The following is a 21,270-nucleotide window of genomic DNA, read 5'->3' as shown; positions in this document are numbered from 1 at the left end:
TTCCTTTGGCAGTTTTGGTAGAGTGGAAGAATTGCTTACTGCAAAAGCTGAAGCTTAACATTGAAACAGCCAAAACAATGACCAAGAGCGAAGTTGATTTTCATTACGTGATGAGAATTATTACAGGCTCTGCAGGGCATGCATTCTGCTCTTAGTACCTGAATTGTGATAACTGAGGTCCTTGGAGTTTGCCCTTGTGCATCCTAACATAAAACTTCAAACAGTATTACTATAATGCACCCTCTGTTCTTGGCACTGCGCAATAGGTTTGTTGCTACTTTATATTTTTAGCTCTGCATATTAGTAGCTAGTTGGAGAAGCAATTGTTTATATTCGTCATCCTTTTTCAAGGTGTTAAAATGTTTGTCATCCAACTTGTGACAAATGAGATTGTGGAACTGGGTTAAATTTTCCATGGCATTGTGTCAGTGTATTAGGATAACCTATATTGTTTGGTAGCTGTTCATGTTGAAATATATTATGAATATCGATTGTTCTGCAAGGATGGTGTTGCGACCAAGTTAGGAGGGTTGAACTGATTCCTCTCTTTGTCCCACTCCTGGGTTGGTTATAACAGAGTTTGAATGTATAAAAAGATGTGATATTGCCAATTCAATATGCATTTAACTGTGCTTGATGGAAGGAATCAACCAGCAAGTTTCCTTAAGTTAACAAGTTAAGCGTTAGTTTTATTGCTACAACTCACTCGGGTAAAGATGTAGAAAATATTAACAAAAGGATTAAAATATATAAATATGTCCAACTACCCACTAATGCAAGAATCACACAATAATCCCCAAAGCATGCAAAAAAGAAATACACTCTGCAGAGTATCTGATCTTAAAAGTTTGCTCAGTTGTTGAGTGTGTTCAGGACTGAAACTGATAGATTTCTACATATTGAAAACATCAAGGGATATGGAGACAGTGCAGGAAAATGTTGTTGAAGTAGAAGAACAGCCATGATCTCAATGAGTGGCGGAGCAGGCTTGAAGGGCTGAATGGCCTACTCCTGCTCTCATAATACTTGACCAAGTAACAAGTAAAGTCAGAAAAAAAAATATTCACCGATTGTCCAGATGTTTGTTTGCTGCTGAAGGGTGACTATTGCTGGTACACAGGTTTCTCACTGAAACAATCGGTCTACAGTCTCGGCTGGTTGATTCTCATTTCTCTTGGAGATAGTGGTGTTGTTTTGGAATCCTCCTATAAGAACTCTTGGTTTGCGGTAATGAAGTTTTCTGGTGGGTTTTCAAATCACAAATAGCTCAGCTTTGATGAGAGAGATTTCAGAGAAAGAGAGTTGGGGTATTGATGTTGCCCCTTTAGCAGTCTCTCTGACTGTTAGTTCAAATCCTTTTATACCCAAGAACTGGGTCACATGACCTTTCTCTGATTTCAGACTGGGCTTATTTAACTACTGTCTCTGAGAGCTCCGTAGACTCTGTAGCTCCAGAAAGCAGTGTGTGTGTCCTTCACAAATGCAACATAGTAGCTTCTGTAGACCAGTGTCCTTTGCTTAGCAAAAGTGTTCTTTTCAAAAAGTTCAATACATATGTATCCAGCCAATGACATTATAAAGTGATATATTCTGTATAACATATAACATATCTTTATAGCAATGGTTACCACAGCAACTCCCATTCCATGTTTTTCTCGAGTTATTCAGATTTGAAGATATTAGGTGCTTAATTTTGCTGTTTCTTTTGAAATCCAAGAGGTCTAGCATTTAGCTCAGAGCAGCAAAAAACAAGATCCAAATTCTCATCTGGGGATACCATATACACTGGGCCAAGTCCGAGGGCATTTTCCTTTCTGTTAGTGATCCTGATCTCATGAAGTGACATGTAAAATGACCAAAAGTTTGAATGCTTTTGTAAGATCTATAGTGCTTAAACAATGGAAAGTAAAGGAGATGGTTGTTCATCCACCTTAACTCATTCCTTCTAGAAAGGCTGTAAATGATGCCCTCTAAGTGTTTGTAAAATAATTCAGGCTTTTTACCTTCACACCTTATCCAGATGTCAATTCCATGAATTAGTCACTCCATCATAAAGAACAGCATTCCTGCGCCAAAATCTTTGCTTCACATTTTCACTCTATGCCCCCACCTCCTCCTGTCATGTTTTGATACAGTGATTTGAATCCATTTCTTACTAACATACGAATTAGGAGCAGGAGTAGGCCACTCGGCCCCTCAAGCCTGCTCTGCCATTCAATAAGATCATGGCTGATCTGATTTTAACCTCATATTTCTGCCTATTCCCAATAAACTTTCACCCCCTTGCTTATCAAAAATCTTTCTACCTCTGCTTTTAAGATATTCAAGGACTCTGCCTCAGCCACCTTTTGAGGAAGAGAATTCCAAAGTCTCTCAACCCTCCGAGAGGAAAAATAACTTTCCTCATCTCTGTCTTAAATGGGCGACCCCTTACTATTCCACATACTAACCAATAAACATCCATAAAAAACCTCTCAGTCTCCTCACTGCTTACTTGTGGCCACAAGTAAGGGTCACAGGATTATATTAAAGGATATCAATTTGAAGCCCATGTAGAAGTTTAGCAAGAACAAATTCTTGCATAAGATTCTTCAAATCTGCATTATTTCTGAAGCAATCTAAAATTAAAGACTATCATCTGCTTCTTGCACCAATTTTACATTGGTGTAAAGCGATTGAACTCAGATGGTAGCACTGTCACATACAAGTCAGAGGCGGCTTGGCCTAAAAGGCCAAGTGGTTATGGTACTGGGTTTGTAACCCTAAGATCAAGAGTTCAAATCTCACAATGGCAAACAATTTAACTTCATCTGAAACAGATGGAAACGTGTTTGTACTCAAAAGAGTTACAAGTCAGAGGCCAGGATTTTCTCAGTCGGCGAGCAGAGTCTGCTACCTGACACATAAAATCACACAGGATGAGGTTGGGTGGAACTCCCGAAGTCACCGCCCCCCATTTAAATTTTCAGGTAGGCGGGGGCTCAGCAGAATCAGCTGTGCGCCCGCCAACTTGTCAATGGCCAATTGAGGCCATTGACAGAGTTGTTAAACTAATTAATGGACCTGCCCGTCCAACCTTAAGGTTGGCGGGAAGGCCAGGAGCGCTGGCAGGCATTAGATAAAGCATGAAACCTCATCCATGGGCGGGATGAGGTTTCATGTAGGTTTTTAAAAATGTAATTAAAATGTTGTTAAAAGCTATGGATATGTCCCAACTCATGTGACAGTGTCACATGAGGGGATATGTCAGGGAATATTTTTTTCTATTTTTCTGATTTTTTAATGTACAGCCGATCTCCCTGAGGCTGCACTTAGCCTCGGGGAGATGAAGGTGCTCTTTTGCACACATGCTCGAAAGAGCACACCCTCGGCTCAGGGAACTCCCCCACCCCACGCCCCCACCCCCACCCCGCCTCCCCCCCCCAACCCCGCCGCCTACACAGGGAGCGTATAGCACTTCTGTGTGAATGTCACCATGGACGGGCCTTAATTGGCCCGCCCATGTAAGATGGCGGCGTGCCCCCAATTGGGGGCACCGATAGGAGGCGCACCTCCGTGTGCCCGCTCTCCATCAATTTGTTAAGGCGGACTTGGAGAGTTCTTCTGATGTTCCAGCATCTCGGACATAAGTGATCCCTCACTCCCTGTGACTATCTCGTATTTATGTCCACTAGTTTTGGAATTTCCCACAAGTGGAATAGTTTTTCTATGCCTACCCTATCAAGATGAGTGTTCTTTAAATGAAAGTCAATTTTCTAATCAATTGTCATCAGCAACCTTCCATTTATGTAAGGTGATGGAAGTGCAGCAAATCAAATTTGTTGTGAATGGGGTAACCTCACATGGTGCACTTTTACTGATGGCTGTAGAGACCAATCCATGAGAGGCAGGTTCTGCCATAAATGTTACATATGAAGTGGTTATCAGGTGTCTTTGTGGGTTGCTGTTTTTAGTGTTGGTGCCTGTTGCCAGGCTGCTGTAACCACTAATTATCATGATGGTGCATCCTGAACCACAAGTGATGTCGCCATTTTTCTCTATTGTCAGCTAGTATCTCCTAAATGCAAAAAGCGATGTTTAGGGCCTTCATATCACACTTGCAAGCTTTCCTTAAGGCAGAGCTGTGGATCTCCTATTGATCTTCTGCCTTAACCTGCACGTAAATGAAATCCACAACATGCTTGTATTTGAACTGAATGACAGATACCTTGCAGTACTGTAGTAACTTTGAATCAGGCGGCTGCCAGATTGTGATGGACTGGATTATGGCTTCTGCAGAGAGAAGTTTATTAATAGATAGAACTGACTGTATTTTACTGGATGCAATAAGTTTGATGTGTGTTAAGTTGACTTTTTTCAAGTCAAAGATTCTTTCGTTCTTACTTTCACTTAGTGACACATTGAAAGCTGATATTGCTGGTAATTGAACTCTGTCATACAGTATGAGATATGTGTGGTAAAATGCTAATCATGCGCTGTTTGCTCTGAAATATTCTACACTTAACCAATACCCATTTGTAGAGTGATGACATCAAATGAAATGAAACCTGAAAAGTCTAGTCCCCAACATAAAATTAAATTGAAATACAGAATAAGCGAAGCAAAAGCGAATGCTGGAAATCTGAAAGCAAAGCAGAAAGTACTGGAAATGCTCAGCTGGTCTGGCAGCATCTGTGGAGAGGGAGTTAACATTTTGAGTCAAATATGTCTCTTCAGAGTCCTATTCGATTCAAAGCTTTAACTCTGTCTCTCCACGGGCGCAATCAGACCTGCCGGGTATTTCCAGCACTTTCTGTTTTTATTTCAGAACATTCTGTCATGTTTACCTGACATTATTCAATAACATTGAAATGTCACAGTTATTTAAAAATTATTAGATGGGGGAAAGGCTTTCAGTTTGTTCCTTTTCTCTTATACAAGGTGAACACTTGCAATTGGAAATATCAAGTTAACAAAACATTTGTCAAATATAATACCCAAAAATGACAATAACAAGATTCTTCTTGTATAACTTTTCATAGTACTGTGTTGCATGAGGCTGAAAGGTACAAATTGTTATTTTGCAGCCATTTATAATTTTGAGATTAAGAACCATAAAATAACCATGCTAATTATAAGAACTTCACCACCTAGCATTTTATTGAACTGCAGGAACAATTTTCTTCCGGTAACGCTTACTTTTAAAGACAATCACGTTCTTCAGGGAGTTAGTTAGAGGGCAGGCCTACATAAATGTAATTTAGTCCTCATTTTGTAGTCCTATATCCTATCCTTACCCTGGTAAAAAATCTAAGTCGTAATTTTGAACAGAAGCCATTTGATCATGCAATTATTCCCTCCAGCCAGTGTTGGCACTGCAGCGCTCCCCTGGGGGAGCAGACAGCATGAGAAATTAACCAGCAAGCCCATACAAATAGAACATAATTAATAGGCTAATAAATATTTTTGGGTATATCTAAGGTTCCAGTTTATTTTCAGATTTGTGATTGAAAGAGTACCCATGGCAACTTCTGACCCTACGATTTAGTATCTCTTTTATAATATCGATTGCACAAAGAGGGAATGAATGCTTCTATTGTTTTTAGTGGGTAACAATGGGCAGAATTTGTACAAGCCATTGGAGGTGGTTTTGGCAGGGGTTCAGGGAAATCAGGAAAGAAAGTGTCAGGCTGGCTCACTGGTGTGTTCCCGCCTCCTCATGCTTTTTATTGCAAAGGTGATGACAACCTGTGGCAGGATTACAATTAAGACTTTGAAAGGGACAATTATCCCCGGTTTGACCACAGCAATGCAATCCTCCGAGCATCACGTGGGTCCCCTGCTACGTCAGCATTCCGGAAACTAGGAGGTGCCGTCAATCTATCTGAAGGGTTTTAAAAGTACAGTTGCAAAAAATGGCACAAATGCTGTCTTCCCATGTCAGCGGCTTCCACTGGGGCTGGATTTTCACTCCTGAAGTGGATCGCACGACTTGGGAAATTTCCTGGCTTGCCGCAGCCAACCTTGGGAAAATGTGCTCCGTCGGGCTCAATTTTTGCTTTGGGTTTTTATTTGTGGGGTGGGGAGGGGGTAGGAGGTTGAGGGGGGGCGGTGGGGGGAGATGGTAGTTGCATGATGGTGTCAGGCTCACTGCTCCCAGACATGGATCAGAGTCCGCAGGGGCTGCCAAGTGCCAAGGCGGGCTGTTTAAAAGGCTCTGAAGAAGATTCATACGGACTCAAAACGTTAACTCTGTCTTTCTCTCCACAGATGCTGTCAGAGCTGATGAATTTTTTCCAGCAATTTTTATTTTTGTTTCAGATTTCCGGCATCCGTAGTATTTTGCTTTTATGTTTAAAAGGCCCACATTGGTTCTCTAGGCCTTCGTCCCACTTGTTTTGTTAAATGTCAAGCCCACAAGACCTCATCCCTCAGACCTCTTCAATCTCCCACCCACTCTCCATCCATGCCAGCCCATGCCTCCCACTCACTTCCTTGGCCACTTATAGCCCTTATGCCACCTTAAAGGTACATGGAGACATAAATATCCAGCCCTTGGAATTCCCCCTCTAAACCTCTCCATCCCTCTACCACTCTCTCCTCCTTTGAAACGCTTCTTAAAAAAATATGTCCAAGACCAAACTTATTGGGACAAGTGACCAAAATCTCCTTATATGGCCCAGTGTCAAATTTTATTTAATAACATTCCTATGAACTGGGTTAGGATGTTGTAACACATTAAATAAAGGGAGATGGTGGAAATGTGGTAATGTCACTGGACAAGTAATTCTTGACCCAGCATGTATTGTGAGGACGTAGGTTTAAATCCTACCAAAGCAGTTGGTGAAATTTAAATTCAATCAATAAATCTGGAGTTAAAAGCTGGTCACAGTAATGGTGACCATGAAACTACCATTAATTCTTGTAAAAACCCATCTAGTTCACTAATGTCCCTTTAGGAAAAGAAATCTGCCAGTCTGACCGACATGTGACTCCAGACCCATGGCAATGTGGTTGACTCTTAACTGCCCTCTGCAATGGCCTAGCAAACCACTCAGATCAAGGGCAGTTAGAGTTGCACAACAAATACTGGCCTTGCCAGTGACGCCCACATCCTATGAAAGAATAAAGAAGAAAAATGCAAGCTCTAGTACAGGAGTAAGGCAACTATAATTTATAAACCTGTATACACAGTTCATCAGGTCTCCCACCAGACTTCGTCCAGCACTTAGGAACATACATAAGATAAAGACCTTAATACTGAATGATAACAATCCAGACTTCAGATGCCCCTTGGTAACAGCATCTGTTCTGGCGTTGACTAACATCACTCAATTATTATGTCAGCTATGGATGAGGGCCATTGGCAAACATCAGTGAAAACCAACGGATCATACATAGCATTTTAATTAAAAAGTATAATAATGTTGAGAAATGCCCAAAGCTTAAATAGCCCATTGGAGATAACTTTATAACTTTTTCTAAACCTTGAGTAGGAATATTGTAGTAGGACTGTTTTTCAATGGAAATGCTCTAGGTAAAAGATGCAAAAGAATGCAATCCATCTCCCAAAAAAATCCTTTTTATCATTTTGCAAGATTCAAGACTTATATCAGAAGCACTTTGTAGAGTTAAGTTCCAAAAGGTTGACAATAGCTTGAATTTGAGACATTATGGAAAATCAGTTTTTGCAAGCTGTCACAATTATATTTTATGGTGTCCAAACTAATCATCTGCTGTGATATTGCTTTAAGGGAGAATATGCTAATGAGTAATTAGCCAGGATGTAAACCATGTGTCCAGCAGACATTGTTCAGAGGAGCTTTCAGTTTAGCTAGCTGCATGTGGTGGGAAGGAGTTGCAGCTGTACTTTCCTGTCAACAATAGCTGTTGAATCTTTATAGTAAATGTGTCTGCTGAGCAATCCTGTACTACACCTTCAAATAAATGGAACCCACATTTATTTTAACAGTCCTGTGTGAGATTGGTGTCTTCTTATTGAGCAAACAAAGAAATACAACATTGGCAATTTCACTGGGTTTGCTTTGCCAGACGTTGATCTTGGAATGAAACTTGGCATATGTTTGGTTAGAGTTTTGAGCAGTAGAATTATTTTTGATGCAGGTGAGGTTTTCTGGAGCAAGCTAGCAGTGATAGTTTACACCTAAATATAGCAAAATATACCATGGTGCTGCAGAAGAGAGAGGTGAAGAAAATTTCAGGCACCAATTCAGGAATTGGAAAAAGCAAGATCTTACATTTATTCAAAACCTCAGGACGCCTCCAAAGTGTTTTACAGTCAATTAAGTACTTCCAAAGTGTAGTGATTGTTGCAATGCTTGGAAATGCAGCAGCCAATTTGCTTACAGCAAGGTTCCACAAACAGCAATGAGCTAATGACTAGATAACCTGTTTTATTGTCATTCAGAACTTTCCTGTTCTGCTTTGAACAGAGCCAGGGAATCCTTAACATCCACATCCAAAGGTGGACTCAACATAAAACCTCTTCCAAAAATCTGCAGGCAGAATTCTGTCAGTACCACACTGGACTTGTCAGTCTAGATTTTGTGTGCCTTGTTTCTTGTTTCAATGATGCACACAGGCCATCAACATTGTAGCTGAACCAACTTTATTGTTAACACATTTTCCTAACATAAACACATATCTGCAATAACTGAATTCTATCAAGACAGGCTCCAACATGTGCAATCTGACCTTCAATCCCCAGGTCAGGTGAATCCCTATCTAGTACAGAGTACCATATAGTATCTAATACTGGAGCCCACTCCCACAATTTACTATTACCATGGCCTGAATTTTACCTCTGGCGTGTGGGCGCGCGCCCGACATGCTGGAACGTAATGTGATGCGCGATGACGTTGGGCGTGCGTCCCGAATCATAACGCATTTGCGCGATATTTCGGTCGGCGGGTGTGCGCCAGAGTCGGCTGCATGTCTGCTGATAATTGAAAGGCCTATTAAGGCCATTAAGGACCTAATTAACTTGAAATTTACGCTGCCCATCCAACCTAACGTTTGGCAAGCGGCCAAGCAGCCTTTACATTTTTTTTAGGAAGCTTCATCCCTGAGTGAGATGAGGTTGCCTAAAGCTAATACTAATTAACTAAAACCTTTATTTTGACATTAAAAACATGTCTCATCTCATTTCGCACAGTCACCTGAGGGGACATGTTTCATTTAATTTTTACTACACTTATTAATATTTTTAAAAAGTGCTTCAGTCTCCCTGAGGCAGCTCCGTGCCTCAAGGAGATTGAAGCGCTTGTTCGTGAGCAGTTGCGCGCAAGGCCCCGGTTCTCCCTCCTCACGCCGCCCGTATAGGCAGCGCTGAGCACTGCTGCTCACGTTCCACACTGGGCAGGCCTTAATTGGCCCGCCCACCTGAAATCGCGGTGCGGAGCCAATCGCTGGCGGCAGTCAGCTCCCTGACCGGCCCCGCCTGCTCCCACGGAGCCCGCCTGATGAGGGAAAAATTCAGGCCCATCCATGACTATCATTCCAGATTCCGGAATGGAGCTTAAACTCACAACTTCCAAACTCCAAGGCAAGAGTGCTAGCACTGAACAAAGGCTCACACCTTGGGTTAGGGAAAGTGGCTATTGGCGAGAATGAGGAGATAAGTTTTGAAAAGGATTTTTAAAGTGGGAAGAGATATTGCAAGGTAGGAAGGTTTGGGTAAAGAATGGTTAAAGGCTTTGATGCCAAAAATTTAAGTAGAAGGAAAGGGAGATACACAGCACTGCGTACTCTGAAGAACAAAGACTGTTCTGAAAACAGACATATCTCTCAATGTGACACTTACATGGTTGGAAGAACTGATAGGCTTATTGGTTGCAGGACCTTACAGAGTTGGGAGGTGGTGAAGTCGTGGATGGACTTGTATACATGGAAAATAATTTTGACATCAAAGCATTCTGAAATGAGAAGCCGTTAGAGGCTGATCGAGGCAGGGAGGATAAATGAGCAGAATGTGGGATTGGACACAAGAAGCCACAGTTCAGGATGAGTCAGCGATTGATGACAGGTGAAGGTTGGGCTGAAGAGAATTTAACTCTGAAAGTGACAAAAGCTTAGACAAGAGAGTTAGTGACAGTAACAGTGATGCCATGACTCAGCAGGCAATGTTGCAGATATGGAATTAGGTAATCTTAGAGATTAACTATCTGATGCCCAGCTCAGTATTGAACAAGATAAATGGGAAATGCACTGTTGGAATTCAGAGGAATCAGTTTCTTTCCTATTGCTGCAGAATTTTAAGTCACAAGAAGCAGATCAGAGCTCAGTTCAATTAAATCTCTTCAAAATTTATATATATATTTAATTTTGTTGGACCATGGAAGCATATTAGTTTGATAAATGATCTAAAGTCATGATCTTTATTTCTCTCAATAAACTGGTTCTGTTTGTCAAAGCATGGTTAAAACTTTTCCATCATGCAGCTTTATTGCTTTATTTGGCCAATGTGAATGTTCTTTTTTGTCTTATAAGTAGCTATCACTGTTTGGGTATCTATAATTTATTTTAATTTGAGTTAAATCAGGAAACACATTTGATGATTAAAAGCTAATCATGTTATTGTGATGGACAACATGCATCATTAATTCTGCAATTTCAGGCCTGGTAATTCACTGCCTTTTAAGCTATAATCCTGCTGTTTAAATTTTACAGTCATTAAGCCTGGTTTGCGAAGTTATTGAGTCATATTTATGTGCTGAGGGCTGGACAAAAACGGATTCATGCAAATCTTAACAGCACTTGAAATGTTTAAATTATTTGTTGGAAAAACTTCTTTGGCTCATGCTAAGGACAGCACGAATCCACACCTCGTCTGTCCCTGAGTTATAGAAATTATGGGCTGCTTTTCTCCTTTAGTTGGCAAACATGCCTGTTTTGTATCTTAATTTTGTACCCTCCAGCAAATTCACAGAAATGCGTCATTTCTAACGTGTGACTCTTGCACATCTGATTTTGTTAATCATAATGAAGAACTTGCAACCAACCACAGTGGATCTGTAATAACAGGGGGAAGAGAAAACACAAGATCTGAACAACTCTTTGGTCCATGCGGCCCAAAAACTGATACACATTCTGTCAAATATTCATACAACCCTCCCTTAAAGTTTCCCATACATTTTACCTCCGTTGTTCCCCTGAGCAGTTCATTCCACATCATTAATATTCTCAACATAAATAACTAAATATTAATTGTCCATGCACCTTGACCCTCCTTGAGGTTTGAGCTGACGCTTGTTCTAGAAGTTGTGGCAATCTCATTGTGTACTATCCAGGTTTAGTTCACCTTTGTCAAGAATATTGAAAGCTTGAATAACATCTCTCCTGTTTGTCTTCTCCATAATAAACAATCCCAAGTTTTTTGTTGTCTTTTCATAGCCCAATGCATTTAGCTAGGTATCAGATTGATTATTCATTTCTCCAATACCAAATATTCTTGCTGCAGAATTCTGCATAGTAGGTGTGGCTATATCTCTGCCTTTTACACTTTCATCGATCAAATCCTGGGGTTTGTGTTCTATCCCTCTGGTCATACATACAAAGATCTTGTTATCTTTCTTTATCAGTGCTACACACAGTGCAGCTGTTGACTTCAACGAGCTATTCAGCAGTATCTCCGTGATTCAGCCTTATTTCATGTTCTGGTACCTATAGCCATTTCGATGTATTCCTACTGTTTGGTTTACTTCCCTAGTCTTATTAACTTGCACTTGTTCACATTAAACAACAGTTCCCACTCATCAGCCCATCTCCCCATTCGCTTTGTAACCTGTTTTTTGCTTTTTTTTTGTATATTACCCACAAGTCTGGTGTCACTGGCAAATGTAGGATTGTTTGGCTTCCCAGCTGCAAATCATTTATACACACTGCAAACAACAATGGCTCCAGCTTCAGTGACCCCAGCCCCCACTGCCAGTTCAATGAAGTTCCATTTGTAAACATCCTTTGCCTTTTTTGGTTTAACTCATTTTTAGTGAACCTCATGGATTAATTGCCTATGTGACATGGTATCAATAGTCTTTCTGAAATCTAAATTTATCACATTCACCAAGTTTTGCTGTTAGCTAAGTCCATTTTTTTCCGCAGAGAACACCAATCAATTTGTACATCCATTCTGTCTCTCTCTTACCATCTGATAGCTATCCGAACACTTCATTATCCCCTTTCTCAGGGTGCTTTCCAACAGGTATTCTCTATGTTATCCCTATGCTTCCTTTTCAACACCTCTTTGTCCTGTTGTCTGTGACATCGTTTGGCTATGTCCACCTATCACTGGCCCTCTATCCAGCTCTACTTGTCCCACCCCCCCCATTAAACCAGCTTATATTTCACCTCTTTTCTATTTTTACTTAGTTCTGTTGAAGGGTCATTCGGACTCGAAACGTTAACTGTGTTCCTCTCCGCAGATGTTGCCAGACCTGCTGGGTTTTTCCAGGTATTTTTGTTTTTGTTTTGGATTTCCAGCATCTGCAGTTTTTTGCTTTTATCTTCCTTTTTGAGGTTGGGTTTGTGTTAGCAACTTGCTGGACTTCAAGATCTCCTGGGCCTGAATATTCTGGTCGGCATGCAAGGGCAATCCCCACTCACCGATGCATAAAATGACACGTGGCGACATGGAGTGTGCGTCCCAACAACACCGCGTGTCATTCCAATCTTCAGTTCAGCAGGAATGCATCGGAGTCAGCTGCAGGCACGCTGAGCTGTCAAAGGCCTATTAAGGCCATTAACCAACTAATTGAAGCACTTGCAAGGGCTGTCCATCCAACCTTAAGGTTGGCAGGCAGGCCGGGAACCCTGGCGGGCTTCAGAGAAAGTATGAAACCTCATCCAAGGGCGGGATGAGGTTTCGTGAGGGTTTCTGAATATTTAAAATTAGAAGTTAATTTAAACACGAGGGGACATGGCAGCAAAATTTTTCCCACCGTTTAAACAGCTTTTCACATTTGAGCCAACCTCCCTGAGGCTGCACTTTGCCTCAGGGAGATGAGTGCGCTCTTTAGCATGCATGTGTGAAAGAACACACTCCCGGCTCAGTGAATACCCCACCCCCCCCCACCCCCCCCACCGCCCGCATAGCGCTTCCTGGCGGACATCACACTGGGCGGGCCTTAATTGGCCCGCCTACGTAAAATGGCATCATGTCCCCAACCGGTGGCGCCAATCGGGAACCCGCCTGCCCGCGCCCGCTCCTGCTCATCCCCCTGATGGGGGAAAATGTTGCCAAATGGGAAAGACAGGGTGGGTTCACTCGGCACTTTGCTAAGTGCTCTTGCTCCCTCATCCATGCCTTTGTTATTTCTAGATTTGATTATTTCAAGAGTCTACTGGTCAGCCTCCTATTTTCCACACTATATAAATTTATGCTTATCTAAAACTCTGCTGCCCATATCTTAACTCACGCTATTTCCCATGGTCTCATGCAGGGGCATAAAAAAATGTATCATTTAATTTTTTGGCTTATCCCTGGTCATTTGATACCATTAGGATCTTATATCGGAATACTATTATCCATTTTAACGCTCTTGACTCATTTCTTAGCTTTCTTTACCTCGGGTTCCTATTCATTTCAGTCCTCAATACTACACATAGCTTCATAAGCAATCACTTTACTGCTTTGCTTACATTACCCACATTGGGCAGGATTTTAACCCTGTCTGGCGGGCAAGCCCAGGAGTGGCTGGGAAACCAATGATCGGTCCCTGACTGCGATTTCACACTGGCTGGCCAATTAACGACACGCTGAAACGTTCAGCGCTACCTGGGCCGGGGGGGTGGGGAGGAGGGTGAGCACGGAAGTCAGCACAGGCACGGGGGAACGTTCAGCAAAAGCTCCCTGAAGGCAGAGAGCTGCCCCAGGGGGCTGAAGATTTCTAACGTTCAAAATAAAGATTTTAAAATCCAGGTGAACATGTCCCCTTCACGTGACTCTGTCACATGAGCAGGGACATGTTAAAAATGAGATTTGAATTTTAAAATTTTATTTTTAATTAACATTGGAAACCTCGTCCCGCCTGTGGAAGAGATTTCCTCAAAAATCCAAAGGCCGCTCGGCCTTTCCACTCACCACCTGCCAACCGTAAGGCTGGACGGGAGGGAAAGTTCAGTTTAGTTAATTTATTAATGGGCTTAAAAGCTCTCTTAATTGGCGACAGGCAGCTGCCAACTCCTGTGTGGGCCCACCGACCAGAATATCGCACGAGTGCGTGATGACATTGGGTCGCTGGCCCGACATCATCACGTATTATTTCAGGCTTGTGCCGAGCTGAAAATCCAGCCCATCGTCTCTCCCTATTCCCCTTCTCCTCCAGCCACCTGTGTCAACACAACAGCCGTCAAAACCATTCACCTATTTTTGTGTTGTGAGGTTATTTTGAAACCCTTGCCTTTGATAAGCTGATGCCAGTTCTAACTTTTGACCTGGCGTAACATAATCCTTCATTTAGCTCTCCAGCTCCAGTACTCTACACAAGCTTGACATTAATAAGCCTAACGGTGGGTGGGGGGTGGAGAACACACATTTTCAGATCATTGGTGAGAAGGGATAAATATTCCATTAGCACTTTCTACCAAAAGTATCCCACTTTAGTGCAAATATTAGCAGAGAGAAAATTAGTGGCAATCCATAATAACATCCTGATGACATCAATTTGTAACATCAGTGGGCCAAAACTGTTAATAGGTTTTTCAAGGGTACCAATTTTTCCGACACGAACAGCAACTGTTGAAAAGTAGATAACAGTTTAACAGCTATCCATGTTTAATTACGCGGTCGTATCCAACTCGTCGGAATACATTAGTTTTGTTTAACTGGCATTATATGATCTTTGATTTTACACAAAGAATATCTCTGAGCACTTCCTTAGTTGGATGCCAGATAATATAAGCTTGAGAGCGCCATTATTGTGCACCAGTCAACTTTTTATATCGGAAATGGCACCTGATTAATGATTCCATTCAGGAAGCAGGGAGATGGCTTACCTTAGTCTGCAAAAGAGACAGTGTAAATAGCTCCTTAGAGTCATACCACTAAATCTGCCCCATTAATCACAACCATGAGTCAAATGGTTGACAGCAACGTTTTTTATGTTGTGACATGAATTTGTGCCAAGACATAGAAGTGCGGTTGTTATTGCACACTACAAAACCATCATGCAGAATCCCCTCCTTGCATTTGTGTAAATGTTAGCCACTTTTGACATTGGATTTGAACACAAAAGTGGACCTTTTTCCCTTCCGGGCATCCAGGGTGTGCAGTGTTGCTCAGGTGCTGGTGCCTATCATGCCAGCAGCCGCACACACACCAGTGTCCTGCCCTGAACCACTCCTGGTACAGGCTGCCGCCTCTCCCTGCTACCTCTCCACACCCACCCTGGCTGGACCCCCTGCCAGGAGTGGAACCTGGCCTGGAGGACAGCATCAGCTATCGCTGCAGAGTTGGACCCAAAGGCCTGGGACCTCAATAGAAGCTGCAGTCTATGTGGGCCTTAGTCAGACACTGACTGACTAACTGTATAGGAAGCTTGAGGAACATTTGAAAACTACACCTCACAATTCACTTAAATGCAAGCATGGGTGTGAATCTACTACAAGTGAATGCCCAGTTATGCTGTTGGAACATAGGAACAGGAATAGACCATTCAGCCCTTTCAATTCCTTCCACCACTGGATCATGGCTGTTTATATTTTAACCCTATTTGGCTGCCTTTGTTCCATATCTCTTAGTGCACTCACCTATCAAAAATCTGTCAATCTCTTTTGAAATTTTCCATTGATGTACCTTCAACAGTTGGTTGACCAAAGGAGATTCAATGCAATAGGGACCCAAACCAGACAGCACTGGTATCTGTTCCCTTTTCCTCTGCCTCGCACCTGGGGAACACAAAATAAAATATACCTGAGCATTTATTGCCGCTAAGTAATGTAAACCTAGACAGTGTGTAACACCAAATCACTTTGTGCTATGCAAAAAATGTAAACTAGCTAAAGAATGGAATTTTTTTTTAAACCTAGATTTCCTTATGCTGCGATGGTAGCACAGATGCTGTTTGGAACTGGTATCTGGTTTGACCAAACTACATTGAGTTTCTGAATGGTATCACATGCTGTTCAGGGGGAAGATGTAGCTTTCCAGAGACATGCCTAAGTATTTATTCATTGGGGCTTGACTGCTGTCTAATAGGAGGAGCTAACCAATAGAGCAATCACTTCTTTTCTACTGTTCAAAATGAAAGAATGTATAAAGAAGTGTGGCACTGGGTGCAGTTCAGCTGCAAAGCTGAACTGATGTTTGATTATTTTGTACAGGCAGCCTCACATCTTTGACAAAATGCCAAACTGGTCCAGTTTCAATTCGTTTTTTAAAATCTTTCATGGGACGTGGGCGTTGCTGACTACACCAGCATTTTTATAACCTATCCCTAGTTGCCCTTGAGAAAGTGGTGGTGAGCCATCTTCTTGAACGCTGCAGTCCATGTGGTGTAGATACACCCACGGTGCTGTTAGGGAGGGAATTCCAAGATTCTGACCCAGTAATGATGAAGGAACAATGATATAGTTTCAAGTCAGGATGGTGAGTGGCTTGGAGGTGAACTTGCAGGTGGTGGTGTTCCCATCTATCTGCTACCCTCATCCTTCTAGGTGGTAGAAGCCGTAGGTTTGGAAGGTGCTGTCGATGGGGCCTTGGTGAGTTTCTGCAGTGCAGTTTGTAGATGGTACACACTGCTGCCACTGTGCTTTGATGGCGGAGGGACTGGATTCTGAAGGTGGTGGATGGGGTGCTAATGAAGTGGGCTGCTTTGTTGCTAATATTGCTTTGCTACAAAGTTAAATCATAACTTCACTGTTAATGTTGAAATTCCACACAAGTATCTAGGAGGCAAATGATCTGGCTTGCTGGTTCTTTCTCATTCTCAGCATCGCCATCGTTAGAGAGGTGCATTTTAAAATGTAAACTGCTGTTCGCCATTTGTTCCTCAGAACCAGGACCATTGAAATCTTAACGTAGTAGTAATCTGTCTTTTGCAAAAATGAGCAAGATTCTTATGGGTTTAAGATAATAGTTGTGAACTACTTTCCCTGAATTAATGTTTTGGAAGGATGTTTTGATAGTTAAGAATAATTCATCCATATTTTTTTCTGAAAATTCCCTGATAGCATTACACAGTTTTCGGTGGAAAGAATTGTTTTATTTCACAGCGGAAAGTGTCTAATAAACCTCCTTTAACATAATAAAATGGCCCATGGGACTTCACTGGAGCATTGAAAACCAAAATCTGACATTGGGCCACATAAGGAGATATTGTCAGAGGACCAAAAGCTTGGTCAAAGAGGTGGGTTTAAAGGAGCATCTTGAAGGAGGAAAGTGAGGTAGAGAGGCAGAGAGGTGTAGGGAGGGAATTCCAGAACTTGGGGCCCAGGTATCTGAAGGCATGGCCACCAATGGTGGATGATTAAAATCCGGGATGCTCAAGAGCCCAGAATTAGATGAGTGCACATACCTTGGAGGGTTGAGTGGACACAGGACATAGCTGAGTAGTAGTGGTTGAGGGAAGTAGCCCACTTTAGCAATTAAACATTATAAGTCACATGAGCTCCAAGTCACCCATGAGCAATGCCACAGGGGGTCAGTTTACAGTATAGCACTTCTCATATATACATAACATCAACTGGAGTGTTTAACAAGTGGACTCTTAGTCCATTTCTTATCGAAAGTGTACCCTGAAGATATTTTTATTCCTTGAATGAATACATGGAAGAAACAATGTGAATATGTAATCGAGCTTTTAAAGTACTGTCTAAAGAAGATAACATGACCAGACTTCTTAGGGTAGAATGAGCTGTGTAAATAATCATTCCGAAAGTTTGGATTTATGTCCACTTGCAAAAACAAAGCTGTTTTTACTTAGCTTACTTAGCTTAGCAGCCTATAAATATTTTTGAATAAAAATCCAAAGCATCTTGAAATTTCATTTGTGCAAAATGTCTAGAAAATTCTTTTGCCTCACATCCAGTCACTGTCAGAAAGTTATGTCTGGTTGTATTGACTATTGTAATCATTCACAAAAAAAAATATAAGAACTTTCCAAACCTGATGCCCAAGGCATAAATCACTCGCAATATGTGTCTCTGAAGGAGAAAGTGAGATGCAGCGAGCCAGAACTATTTGTCATTTTCAGCTTCACTTCCTCTTTCTGCCAGTTGCTTCCACTCCCCTTCTGGATCCAGTGGCTCTTCACCAGGCTGCAGTTCTATGGGCCCATTGCATCCTTCAGTACCTCACCCAAGTGAACCTTCTTGTGTGAGACTGTTCAATCACAAGCACTGCCACAAGCCAGCAAAAACGGTCCACAGCTAATATCTCTGCACATGCAAGTCCAGGAGGAGTTGCTGGATAGCATTCAGAAGCAACAATTCTTTTGACTTGACCGTTTTAACCAAGGTGTCCTGAGTCCCATGTCGGCAACCTCAACGTTGCCTTGACTAACTTATTACAGAATGGGATTTTAATTTTTTTTCATGAGATGTGAGCATCTCTGATAAGACCAGAATTTGTTGTCCATCCCTAATTACCCTTGAGAAGGTGATGGTGAGCCACCCTCTTGACCCACTGCAGTCTATCTGGTGTAGGTACACCCTTAGTGCTGTTGGGAGGGAGTTGCAGGTGACCCAGCAACAGAGAAGGAATGGCGATATAATTCCAAGTCAGGGTGATGTGTGTTTTTTCATGAAACTTGCAGGTGGTCATGTTCCCATTCATCTACTACCCTTGTCTTTCTAGATGGTCGAGCTTACAAATTTGGCAGATGCTGTCAAAGGAGACGACCAGTTGCTGCAGTGCATCTTGTAGATGATACACACTGCTGCCACTATTCATTGGTGGTGGAGAGACTAAATGTTAAAAGTGGTGGATGGGGTGGGCTGCTTTTTTAATTTTCACCATATAATCAAATCATGTAACTTTGAATGAATTGGGAAATGACACTAACTTTAAACTATAGTGAGACCAAATAATGCCATTATAATTGAATAGATCAGATTTTGTAGCTTAAATGCATTGATGCCATGCATGTTGTTTGCAGCATGAATATTATATGATTATGTTTTCTTTCATGTACTGGATTGGAACTTGAACCATAACCTTCTGACTTAGAGGTGTGGGTATATTAAGCCACAGCTATTATGACACAGCTGATGGTAAAGGCTGAGTTATTCAAATATCAGCAGAACACTTCAAACAACTGTCATAATCCATTTTTGCAATTTGTATGTTTTGAGGTGCAGGCTTTGAATTCAGTAGTAATAAGGCCACCAAGGCTCAAGAGGATTTTTTATAAAACTAAATTAAACATTTATTAATACAAGAAAGATTGTGAGCACATACCTATGTCTACAAAATTACTTTTATAATAACTACAAAAATCCCCTAATTAATCTGAATCTCAGTTAGATCCGCAGTAAGACAACAGTAAAACACATAACTTTAAACAAACCCCTGGCTAAGCACACCATGGACAGTTGCATTCAACATGAGTTTCTTTCAGCTCTGGGTCTTTCAGACAGACTTGAAGCTTACAGGCTGGAGGCTTTAGATCTTAGATCCCCCCCACCCCCCCTCCTTTTACCAACAGCCTTCTCTTCCTTTATACATATTTCCCTCTTTGAATGCAAATTCTCATTGTCACTAGATTTTTTTAACTTTAAATCTTCTAAAATAAAACCCTTTCATAATACCCACTTTATTAGTAAGCTTTGGGAAAAAAAAACACGTTGTTTCTGAGCTTCACCTGGTTGGGTATAATATTTCACCTGCCCTTTTAAACGGTCTATTTAAAAATGCAAATTGCCCCCTTCACACCTCACTTTCTATTTCCCTATATTTATCTAATTACCATTTCACAGAATCACAGAATCACACAGTGCAGAAGAGACTCTTCAGCCCATCAAGTCTGCACCAACACGTGAGAACACCTGACCAACCTACCTAATCCAATTTACCAGTACTTGGCCCATAGCCTTCAAACCTTACTATCTTCTGTAGATCAAAGCCTCTAGACCAGCTGACTTTAATCCAATTAAGAAACACACACACATACACACATAGCCACAAACAACACTAAACTCTATTTCAAAATAGTTTCTAATAAAATTATAGACATTTTTATATCTTCTTGACACAGCTGATACCATGGTAATCTTAATAGACATTGCATAGACATATAAATGAAACAGTCCTAGGCGATTAACACAAAGATGAGAGATAACTAAAGGAGAATGAGTACCCAAGGAATAAATAGGTTTTTGAGCTGAACGTTACATTACATTTAGTGGAAGAGGCTCATGTGGAGAATAAACACTGGTATGGACCAATTGTGCCAAATGGTCTGCTTCCAGGCTGTAAATTCTATGCAATATGCCAGGTAGTGAATTTGGCTTTTTGAATTTTTTCAAGTCTTACTACCTCAATGAAAACTGTTAGAATACTGGGGACTACAACCACTTGTTCTTTTTGAACCAGAAAAACAGAAGCATAATAGGAAAGCATTTTCATTAGAGTATTAATAATGAAGAAAATTGCTAAATTCAAGGTTTTGCACTTGATTTGAAGCTTCATTAAAATTTCATTTATTTCTGTGCACTGCTTTTTACTTCCAGATGGCCTCTTGCCAAGAATCAATATTTCTTCTTAATTTAAAAAAAATTCTGAAGTACCTGAAATGAAATTAGAAATATAAGAATGTTCTCTTGTTGCAGAAACTCAACGTATTGCATGAAGGTTACAATGTCCTTGACAGTGGCAGAAAAGGACTCAGGACTTTGCTACAATAGTATGATCCGAAATTTGGAGAAAGCTGAAATTACTAAAAGTAAAGAACTCTTCTGCCCAGATATTGAAGACTTCATCAAAGAAGACCAAGATCTCGATATTGTTTGGTACAAGGTAATAAAGATAATTCATTATAATAAATCATCCCAGATCTAGTCTAGTTGAATTTAGTAGATAATCTAGTTGAATTTTGAAGCAAGAATTTGTCTTGAAAGCATATTACTTACATTAACATGATATAATCTATATATTATTAAAATTCCGCTAGAAGGTGGACACTTTTGTTCAAAAACCTTCCTTCCAGTTGTCTTGATTTTGGTTATGTTTTTGTGGAACAAATCATCATTATGCATTTCTATGTCAACATTTCCCATTCCTTTTCGCTCCTTTAGCTGTCGATGTATTGCAGACTTTGGTTATTAAGTGGCTCTGGG

The 21,270-nt window shown here is 41.2% G+C and overlaps 1 protein-coding gene across 1 annotated transcript in view; it reads left to right on the top strand.

Annotated features, from left to right (window-relative positions):
• il1rapl2 (interleukin 1 receptor accessory protein-like 2) overlaps nucleotides 1–21,270 on the top strand; it is a 557,469-nt gene that overhangs the window by 10,990 nt on the left and 525,209 nt on the right. Inside the window, exon 3 of the mRNA XM_041196196.1 lies at nucleotides 20,764–20,950. Within this exon, the coding sequence (XP_041052130.1) occupies nucleotides 20,764–20,950 (187 nt within the window). The remainder of the gene's footprint in view (nucleotides 1–20,763; nucleotides 20,951–21,270) is intronic.

The sequence above is a fragment of the Carcharodon carcharias genome, chromosome 9, assembly GCF_017639515.1.
Source record: "Carcharodon carcharias isolate sCarCar2 chromosome 9, sCarCar2.pri, whole genome shotgun sequence".
Lineage (NCBI taxonomy): Eukaryota > Metazoa > Chordata > Chondrichthyes > Lamniformes > Lamnidae > Carcharodon > Carcharodon carcharias.
This window is presented reverse-complemented; position numbering and strand designations above follow the sequence as displayed.